At 43.3% G+C, this 10,686-nt stretch overlaps 1 protein-coding gene across 1 annotated transcript; it reads left to right on the top strand.

Annotated features, from left to right (window-relative positions):
* The first annotated feature begins 1,701 nt into the window (after nt 1–1,701).
* Nucleotides 1,702–10,167, top strand: nfs1 (NFS1 cysteine desulfurase). The gene is made up of 13 exons (XM_056438026.1): nt 1,702–1,999; nt 3,782–3,858; nt 3,973–4,089; nt 4,358–4,441; nt 5,240–5,392; nt 5,480–5,573; nt 6,419–6,553; nt 7,287–7,444; nt 7,546–7,651; nt 7,736–7,817; nt 8,066–8,149; nt 8,549–8,638; nt 9,437–10,167. The coding sequence occupies exons 1-13, from the start codon at nt 1,894–1,896 to the stop codon at nt 9,498–9,500; spliced, it is 1,350 nt and encodes a 449-aa protein (XP_056294001.1). The 5' UTR covers nt 1,702–1,893; the 3' UTR covers nt 9,501–10,167.
* Nucleotides 10,168–10,686: the final 519 nt, after the last annotated feature.

The following is a 10,686-nucleotide window of genomic DNA, read 5'->3' on the forward strand; positions in this document are numbered from 1 at the left end:
TTTCTTTTCTTTTTTTCGCTTAATACAACTGCTGTGCGTTCTTGCAGCATCAGCATATGTAAATAAATAAATACATATATAAATTGACTTCTAGTTTCATTGTCACTGTTACTCACTCTTACCCATTTTAAACACTTGTCACTTTGACAATACACTTGTTTTAAAGTGCTGTCATGTGTTTGTTTGTTTGTTTACCATATTTCTAAAGTAAAAGTAATATTATTCCATTTTTAAATTGAGCTTGTAATGTATCCAACTTACTCTACTTGCAAGTGCATTAATTACCTTTTTTACATTTGTTCTTAACTTTATACAAATGCACATTCCGGATGCTACGTTCTTATTGTTCTACAAATTGTTGAGGTCTTAATGCTGGTGCAGTGACTCTCAGTGGATTAAAGATTAACTGTGTGTTTCAGTATACTATTATACTATTTAGTACGCCATAAAAATATTTGGAACGTCCCAATCAGTTTGTCAAATGCAGGCTGAAAAAAATAACATGATGTTCTATAACATCAGGTTGCATTTTGCAGAATGCAAGACAGCAGCTTTTCTGGTTATTCTGACCCACAATCCTTTGCACAGCAGCTATATGTGTTAGAGGAGTTAGAGTTCAAGGTGCCTTGTTATGGCGAAATAGGCTGTACCAATTGAATGTATACTGCATGCATAAATGACGAACACACATATAAATAGCAGGTTCTGATTAATACTACAAAATATGATAACAAAATACATGATGATGCATTATTATAGATTAAGATATAACTTTATTTAAAGTATAATACGTAGTTCTTGATATACTTCCTCATCTTCGTCTTCTTCACTGAATACATTCATGGTTTTAAAGGTTGCACGTGAATCACAGCGGGAACATGTTAATGAACAGTTTAGAGTTAGACATTTCAATAGAAAAGCAGTGTAACTAGTCAACAAGACGCACACAAAGGTATTTGTAAGTAGGCATTTGAATTGCAACAAGAAATGCAAGTACAGCGTAAGTAACGTTAAGTGAGGGTACAGCACAGCAAAAGTGTAATGTTTACTTCCTAATCTGTCGACTCAAGGAATTTGACAGCGTCGTCCTCATCCTGGATAGAGAATTTGAACCCATTCCCTCAAATCTTCAAGAGGTTAAAATAAACCACTTTATTTCATAAGCTACCATTTAAACAATTGCGCAAGGTTCATAATTGTGTATCTCACATTTGTTAACTGTATGGAGTTTCACTGAAATTTGGCTGAATTCATGTGTTATAAATGCCTGGCTCTAACCAATCACGGCCCAGAGAAAGGCACCAGAGCCTGAGCCGGGTTCCGACCAAAACAACACATATCGACCAATGAGAGCTCAGTCTGGTTAACGGAAGTCCCGCCTCCCTGTTTCCGTTTCTTGTGAAACAACTAAACAGCAGCGACACCGAGTTGCGTAACATTGTCGAGAGACACAGGAAAAGCAGCGGAGTAGTCACAGAAAAAAACAAAATAAAATATAATTCATTTAAAGATATAATGTTTTGTAGATTACAAAACTTCCATCTCATATTAGTGTGAACGTAAATATATTGTAAAACGAAACAAGATAGAACATGTATGTACTTTTTACTTTTCACGAAAGAAAACGTTGAGACTCATTATTACAATATCTTATTTTGAAAGTCTCTATCGGAAGTCTCCGCTGTCAGCGTGACAAACACGACAAGGGTTGTATAACCTGGATCCAATTTTAACAGGCGGCAACGTTTCTCAAACCAAACCTCGCTCAACAGTGACATTTATACACACGTCGTGAATTAGCTTCTTCATTTCCTCCCACATAAACCAGGAGGTTTAAACCGGTTAAACCCGGTGAAACTCTAGTGTTGTTGTTACTGGAGGTCAGACGTCCAGATGCTTTCCCCGGGCAGGACCGTCTCCTCCCGGCTGCTGAGGCCGATTTCAAGGCTCTGGACCCGGCTGGGCTCTGACGGAAGAGCCGCCAGCTCGAAGCAGACAGGTAATGGCAGCCGAAGCGAGGTGGTCGGATCATTTGGAGCCGCAGGGCCGTAAGCGTCAAGCTAACCTCGGAGTGGCGCAGTTCATCGCGCGGGCACCTAGCAACTTCTTAAAAAACATATAACCCGATGACGTAGCGCGTAAAGTTATGACATTAGAACCGTGTGTGAGGCGAGAAGAATGCATTAAAAATGCAAAACCACGTGTATTTGTATAATTTCATTTCGTCACCTGCATGTATTTTTTATTATTTATTATCAGTTAATAATATTATTACCATCTGTGGTTGCATTATACAGAAGCCTGGCAGTGGTTTTATTGATGTATTATAAGTTTAATGTTTTGGAGTTTATCAGGTCAACATTTGCTCTGTATCATATATCTTCTATTGCTGTGAAAACGTCTTTAAACTACTGTCTTCATTTAAGTTTTGTCAAAATAACAATTGGCCCCATCTTGATTATTTTACGCCCAATAGTCATTTTTACTTAAAGCAACACTATGTAACTTTTGGACCTTAAAATAACAGCTTGAAAAAAATTGTGCCGCTACAATGACTTTAAATATGACGATTTGCGTCTCCGCTATTGCCATCGGGGGTCTGTGGGGAAATAACTCCGCTATGTAAGATTCTGGAGCCGCCCGGTACATCCGGCGGATGTACTCGACCTGCTTTCTGGCAGTGATTACGCAATGTCATAAAGTGCCACTCCACGCTCGCAGCTCCAGTATAAGGGTAGCTTTGTATGTTGCTTTTTGGTGTTGTCAACAATATTGTATTCGATCACACGTACTCCACATTTGCAGTCCCCCAAAACAAAAGTAAATGACCGCACACGCATGCGCGCTCGCGCCCCCCCGCCCCCCCCCCCAAAAGCCGGCAAACAGCTGATCGACCAGGCGGGGCGAGGCGCCGCGTTCAATCCCCGCGCTCCTTCACCCTAGTCCGGTCGGTGCTGGGCCAGTTCACAGTGTTCCTGCGCAGTCTTCTATTAGTGATCCCGCCCGTTGGTATGAATCCAAAATAGAAAGTCGCCGGATTGCTGCCGTTCTGAGTCCGCCGACTGTCAGCGCGCTCCAAACAAAAAAAAACTCGCGTCACCTCCCCCTCGTCACCTTTTATAACCCGTGACACGTACAAATAATAATAATAATAGTAATATTATAATACAGGACAACACATGATCCCAACTCAATACAAGTGTATGCGAGGCTGCATCTGTCGTCACTGGGTATTTACGACACTGAAATCGATACCTAAATATCTAAAAACCTGAAGGGGGCGCCAAAAGGGAAAAGTTACATAGTGTTGCTTTAACACAGCTTACTTTATTTATTTTTTACTTCTTGAGGCTCCCCTTACAGATCTAAGTTTCACCTGCAGGCGTTAATGTTAAGCCCAAAGGAACAAAATAATATATAAAATTAAAGGGTCCATGTGAGATCTTTGACCTCTCGCGCTGTGAAGTCCGTTCCAGTGTTTTTTGTTACTACGCCAGTGACTCCATACTAGGCCTGTTAATATTTCCACAAATCAAGTTTGATATTTTTTTTGAATGACATGCAATCCGACAAAACATTACATCATGCCGTAAGTTTACTGATGGGTCTGAAGGTCGAGCTGAAAGGGGATATTTAGAGACGCCTCGGCTGAATGACAAAAACTGTCGATTTAGATTTACCCGCCTGTTGTGTGACTCAGTATCCAGACCAGCAGCATCATCCAGATCCGATTAAAACCAGCCGGCTGTCTTTCTGCTGTTGTTTTGTGTCGTTGCTGCAGAGTTGATAAAGAAACACAAACTTGAGAAAGATGAGCTCCGCCCCCTCTACATGGACTTCCAGGCCACCACGCCCATGGTAACCATTTACAACAGTGATGTCATTTGTACCGGCTAATGTCAAAGGGTTACTGACATAACTTGTACACTTACTCTTATGTGTGTGTGTGTGTGTGTGTGTGTGTGTCTGTAGGACCCCCGGGTGCTGGATGCCATGTTGCCCTACCAGGTGAATTTCTACGGTAACCCTCACTCCAAAACACACGCCTACGGCTGGGAGAGCGAGAGCGCCATGGAGTTGGCCAGAAAGGTAGAGAGACGGTTCAAAAAAGTGTTTTTATATTTATATACACTTACTTACTTTTTAAAATCGTATTAATGTTCAAACTATTGTGGACTTTTTTTCATATAAAATCATAAATATTGTACAACATGCTGTGTCCTCGGTCATCATTTCATTAAATCTTATCTCTCTCTCTCTCTCTCTCTCTCTCTCTCTCTCTCTCTCTCTCTCTCTCTCTCTCTCTCTCTCTCTCTCTCTCTCTCTCTCTCTCTCCCTCCCTCTCTCCCCTGAGCAGCAAGTGGCTGATCTGATTGGAGCAGATCCCAGAGAGATCATCTTCACCAGCGGAGCCACCGAGTCCAACAACATGGCAATCAAGGTCTCACTCTCCTCCTCTTCTCCACTTTCTCTTTGTTCCCTCCTCTTCGTCACAACCTACCCTTCCTCAGCGGGCCGGCGCTCGTCTCTCGTCACTCTTTTCTCTATTTTCTATTTGTGCTGCTGTTTATTACCTCGTACATTTACTTCCTAGTTTAATAGCTTCCTCCATTTTACTTCAGGACTTCATTTTGTAAACTGTCCGTCACGGACGTTTCTTCCTGGATTCTGACGAGACGGCACCAACGTAATTCAACACCAACAAACTTTATTGACAATCAATACTACAATACAGAATGCTGTGCGCTCCATATCCAGATAACGGCAGCGGCACACGCTGAGAACACGTCAGGAGGTCTCAGCGTAACTTAGTTAACGTAACAATGATGTGTTGGTGAGACGACACTGACTGAAAAACAAAAAAAAGACTAAAATGTCCAAAGTTTTTATTAGCTAAAACAATTATAAGCAATCAATAAATGCCCAGACCTGTCAACTCAAATGGGACGAGGTTGACTTAGTATGATTCAAAAACTTAGAATAACATTTGACTGAACTAAAAACTAGCAAATTGAATTTGACTGTCAACACAGTTATTTTTGTCATTGACCTGAGTTTGTGAGACAAAGTTTACAAATTGACTTAAAGCGTGTGATCAAATTTATTCATCGCAGCAAATTCATTGGAATGATTTTAATTTCACTGCAAAAAATTGCAATTTCTTTAATAATTGTGTCACGACCTCGAGAACTACAGATGAAAGTGTGTGACCTCTGCCGTGACCCCGTCTCCCCTGCAGGGCGTGGCCCGGTTCTACCAGACCAAGAAGCGTCACGTGATCACGACGCAGACGGAGCACAAGTGTGTGCTGGACTCGTGTCGAGTTCTGGAGTCCGAAGGGTTCAGCGTCACCTACCTGCCGGTGCTGCCCAACGGCCTGCTGGACCTGGAGGTACCATGTGGAACGTACAGAGGGAACACGCACAGCACGCATTGTGTGTGTGTGTTAATGAGTGTGTGTGTGTGTGTGTGTTTCCAGCTGTTGGAGGCCTCCATCCGTCCCGACACCTCTCTGCTTTCCGTGATGACCATCAACAACGAGATCGGAGTCAAGCAGCCCATCAAGGAGATCGGTAACCGGGGCGACACAAAATGCTCTCCTGACTCCACTCAAAATAAATAAATTTAAAAAATAAAATAATATATATATATATATATATCTCCTCTGTGCCACATTGCCAAGCACGTGGACAGGGTTGGATAACTTTCTATTTAACAACATTTTATCAGTTTTCCGGTGTAAACATCATGTTTTTTGTCACGTTATTGCGCTTTATTGTTGTTGTTGTCTTTACATTTTTGTTTGGTTATTGAGGTGAACTATTTTAGCCGTTAACCTCTTCCCTGAACTCTGAGTGTTAGTGTGGACTAAGATTAATCGTATGTTTCCGTGGTGAAACCAAACCTCAAAGCTTTAGTTTAAAACAAACTAGGTTCAGCGTAACTTAAGAGACGCTCTATGATGCTGATTCCTGCACCACATACTCAGCGTTTCATCCATAAAGCCGAGCACCGTGGCCCCCTTCAGGGGTCGTAAGGTCACGGAAAAACTGGAAAAGTCATAGAATAAAAGAAAAAGGCTATTTCCAGGCCTGGAAAAGTCCTTTAAAAAAGTTTTGGAAAAGTCCTTGAAATGTCTCATATTCATATCGTCATTTACACAGTTTGATTAAAAGAAAAAAACATTTATATTGATATTTATTCTTTTAATCAAACTATTTTCCAAGGTAAATACTTGTGTATACACAGATTTCACAAAATGTTTGGTCATTGAAATTATGTTTAAAGTCCTGTAAATCCACTGGTCACCATTCAATTCATTTTATTTGTATAGCCCTGGCTCAGTTTTAACCATGTGTATGAAGCCTGGCTGTAGCCTCCAATCAAAGCTATTGATTGATCCTCTGTCTGTCCACAGGTCAGATCTGTCGCTCTAAAGGAGTCTTCTTCCACACCGACGCCGCTCAGGCCGTCGGTAAGATTCCCGTCAACGTCGCCGACTGGAAGGTCGACCTGATGTCCATCAGCGGCCACAAGCTCTACGGCCCTAAAGGTAACAACGTGGCGTCAAACTGCTCACGCGACTCGATGAGGGCGTTTAGGAAACGCACGTTGTGAGTGCTGCAACTTACAAATTGCCTGCAATTTTTTTTTAAAAAGAAGCATGAACGAGAACCCGAATCGGGTAACGTTCAGACTGAAATACGAAAGCTGAGACCGCATTTAACCGCGAAGAAAGCAACTGTGTTTTGTTTTTAGCCCACAACCAAAACAGCCGTCACCCTGCCCCCAAAATGCTTCTCACTGCCTCAAAGAGGAAGAGATCAAAGCAGTTCAACGTAAGGTGACGTGACGCCACTGAAAGCAGCTGAAATACAAATGTGGGGCGACTGTGTCAGTGGTTAGCATGTCCGTGTTTCAATCAGGGGGTCGGCGGTTCAATCCCCATCCTAGTCGATGTGTCGTTGAGCAAGACACTTCACCCTGAATCTCTCCCTGTAGCCGTGTCTACGGTGTATTAATGTAACCTGTAGAGTGTCTTTGAGGAGCTTAAAAAGCACGATATAAATTAAATGGATTGTTCTTAAAATGTCGCTGTAATTTGAAAATCTGTCCTGGTCCATGAAAGCGCAAGTGTTGTAAAGTGTAGTTAAGTGTTGGGACTACAGATGAAAAATAGCCTCTTGGCTAACTGGCACATTTACAGATTTTTAAAAAAAAACAGTGTTGTAAAGTGTTGTCAGCATGTGACCAGACAGTGTGTGTGTGTGTGTGTGTGTACACAGGTGTGGGTGCTTTGTACGTGCGCCGCCGGCCGCGCGTGCGCTTGGAGCCGCTGCAGAACGGCGGCGGGCAGGAGAGGGGGCTGCGCTCCGGCACCGTGCCCACGCCGCTGGTCGTCGGGCTGGGAGCCGCCTGCAGCGTCGCACAGCAGGAGATGGAGGTGGAACCAACGCACACCCGACACGCCCCGAGACTCCCCGAGTACACCCAAACCTCCTGGGATTAACGTGTGTGTGTATGTGTGTGTGTGTGTGTGCGCAGTATGATCATGACAGAGTGTCCATGCTGGCTAATCGTCTGGTCCAGAAGATCACGTCTGAGCTTCCTGACGTCATCATGAACGGAGATGCAGAGCAACGCTACGCTGGTACACACACACGCACACACACACACACACACACACACACGCACACACACACACGCAGACTTATCTGACCGTTGGTGTCCTCAGGCTGTGTCAACTTGTCCTTTGCCTACGTGGAGGGGGAGAGTCTGCTGATGGCGCTGAAGGACGTGGCTCTGTCATCCGGGAGGTCAGACACACAACATAACATAAAAACAGGCCTGAAGTTTTATTTTGAGCTCCTGACGACTGTTTATCAAACTATGTTCATTAATATAACAGATTTGTCACTATTGACCTATTATGGTTGGATTAATGAACTCCCGTTGAGACGGTGTATTTTGAATGAGAAACAACTTTTTGCTTGGTTATCTTGGCGTTCTTGTCTTGTATATGAGAGATGAGCGTGTGTGTGTGTGTGTGTGTGTGTGCGCACAGTGCGTGTACGTCAGCGTCTCTGGAGCCGTCGTACGTCCTCAGAGCGATCGGCACAGATGAAGACTTGGCTCACTCGTCCATCAGGTACCAACACCGACTCTCTCACTCTCTCTCTCTCTCTCCCTCTCTCACTCCCTCTCTCTCTCTCCCCCTCTCTCCTCCCTCTCTCTCTCCCCCTCTCTCTCTCACTCCCTCTCTCACTCTCTCGCTCTCTCTCACTCCCTCTCTCTCTCTCTCCCCCTCTCTCACTCCCTCTCTCACTCCCTCTCTCACTCTCTCGCTCGCTCTCTCTCTCCCCCTCTCTCACTCCCTCTCTCACTCCCTCTCTCGCTCTCTCTCACTCCCTCTCTCGCTCTCTCCCTCCTCTCATCTAATCCTGACTATGTTTAACTCTGTTGGTCAAAACATCTCCCTGAGTAGATGATATATTTATAATGTTGTCTATATTATGAGTAAAGTTCTGTGTGTGTGTGTGTGTGTTAGGTTTGGTATTGGCAGGTTCACCACAGAAGCCGAGGTGGACTACACGGCAGCGAAGTGCATCACGCAGGTCAACCGGCTCAGAGACATGAGGTGAGTTCAGCTCGACACAATCACATTATCTTCTATCCCCGTAATGTTTTTTTAGATCTCAGATATTAACTTGGCGGGTAAAATATTGTTTTTTATTAATATAAACGATGACAGACGAAGCTGTGAAAGTGACCCGAGATGAAATCAATCAGAATTAAACTGGCGCGTCACTTTAATGTGTTTAGAAATGGGAACAGAATTATGGGAACTGCCCGATAACCTGTCTGTCTCCTTGTGTCTGTCTCCTTGTGTCTGTCTCCTTGTCCCCTTGTGTCTGTCTCCTTGTGTCTGTCTCCTTGTGTGTCTCCTTGTCCCTGTCTCCTTGTGTCTGTCTCCTTGTGTCTGTCTCCTTGCATCTGACTCCTTGGGTCTGTCTCCTTGTGTCTGTCTCCTTGGGTCTGTCTCCTTGTGTCTGTCTCCTTGTCCATGTCTCCTTGTGTCTGTCTCCTTGTGTCTGTCTCCTTGCATCTGACTCCTTGGGTCTGTCTCATTGTGTCTGTCTCCTTGTGTCTGTCTCCTTGTGTCTGTCTCCTTGTGTCTGTCTCCTTGTCCATGTCTCCTTGTGTCTGTCTCCTTGTGTCTGTCTCCTTGCATCTGACTCCTTGGGTCTGTCTCATTGTGTCTGTCTCCTTGTGTCTGTCTCCTTGTGTCTGTCTCCTTGCATCTCTCTCCTTGTGTCTGTCTCCTTGTCTCTGACTCCTTGTCTTTTTGTCTCCTTGTCTTTCTGATTCCTTGTCTCGCTGACTCCTCTGTCTCTACCTCTTTATCTCTCTCCCCCCATCTCTCTCGCTCTCTCAGTCCTCTGTGGGAGATGGTTCAAGAGGGCATCGATCTGAAGAGCATCAAGTGGACGCAGCACTAGGCTCCTCCCACTTCCTGTTTACTTCCTGATTGCCGATGATGACGAGGGGCATGTGAACGTACCAGCTTCACCTTCCTGTCCACAAACAAACAAACAAACACGCACAAACTTCCTGTCTCACTTGAAGTCTGTTTGTAACTGTCTCCCCTCTTGTTGCTCCGCGAGGAGGTTGTTGATCGTAGTTTGTCTTAGTGACACCTGGTCCTGTAACATCATGAAGTACTTTATAAGAAGTTAAACTGTGACACCTGCAGGGAAACAATATATTATGAGGCAGCAAAAAATGTGAAAGTCATAAACACACAGCAAGAATAAAATAAGAAGCTGTGTAGGATGAGCGTGAACATATTGAAAGTAAGTCAGAGGATCGGTGGGCGGTTACATTTCTGATTCTGGGGGGCTGCACCTGAAGGCAGCAGACTCAAATGTACTGACATAATATGTAAGGGTTCATTAATATGTCTTTTCATCATAGTTTTTCCGTTGATGACACACAGATTGTCTCCTGTCTTCTGTCTCCGCTTCATCTTCCTGCCTCAGACTTCAGGTCTCAGTATAAAACACAGCTTCATGTCAGTCCGTGTCCATGTCGGACTCCTTCTCCTGTTACTCTTCATGATATATATAATCTGTATTTTACAATAAAGTGCTGCTTCCTGCATTGAAATTCTGTTTTTTTTCTTCTTTTTTTTTGCTCTTATGTCACGTTTTATTTGTATGAACTACAAATGCTCCAAACTGCTCTTTATAGCCTGAGCTAGTCACACAAATACATATCTCAACAAGTAATAATATACACAACACAAAACAGACAATGATGGAATAAAAAATGTGCCTTTTATTAAAACGAAAGTTATATACGTTTTAAATGTCTCTTACTTCTGGTACTTTTGTAGTTTGACTTTCTTGAAGAAATGTTGCTTTCTAGATTCTTATTCTGAATTTCTACTCTTGGTTGATGCACTTATTGCAAATCCCTTTGGATAAAAGCATCTGCTAAATGACATGTAATGTAATGTTTAAGTGTTAGTGTTATCCAAAAATATCATTTTATTTCTCCAGTCCACTAAACTCCAGAAGAAGCAATGTAAATGAAACATTGATTTACTCCATCACTTCCACAATTCTTCTCATCCATACTATTTATTTTGTATAGCACACATGTATACAACTCATGTTTATATAG

The sequence above is a fragment of the Pseudoliparis swirei genome, chromosome 18 (genome assembly GCF_029220125.1).
Source record: "Pseudoliparis swirei isolate HS2019 ecotype Mariana Trench chromosome 18, NWPU_hadal_v1, whole genome shotgun sequence".
Classification (NCBI taxonomy): domain Eukaryota; kingdom Metazoa; phylum Chordata; class Actinopteri; order Perciformes; family Liparidae; genus Pseudoliparis; species Pseudoliparis swirei.

Excerpts from the sequence above, each read along its gene's own strand:
- nfs1 (XM_056438026.1), top strand. The coding sequence starts at position 1,894 with ATGCTTTCCCCGGGCAGGACCGTCTCCTCCCGGCTGCTGAGGCCGATT. Across the intron at positions 3,859-3,972 it reads TCCAGGCCACCACGCCCATG|GACCCCCGGGTGCTGGATGC; the intron begins GTAACCATTTAC and ends GTGTGTCTGTAG. Across the intron at positions 7,445-7,545 it reads TCGCACAGCAGGAGATGGAG|TATGATCATGACAGAGTGTC; the intron begins GTGGAACCAACG and ends GTGTGTGCGCAG.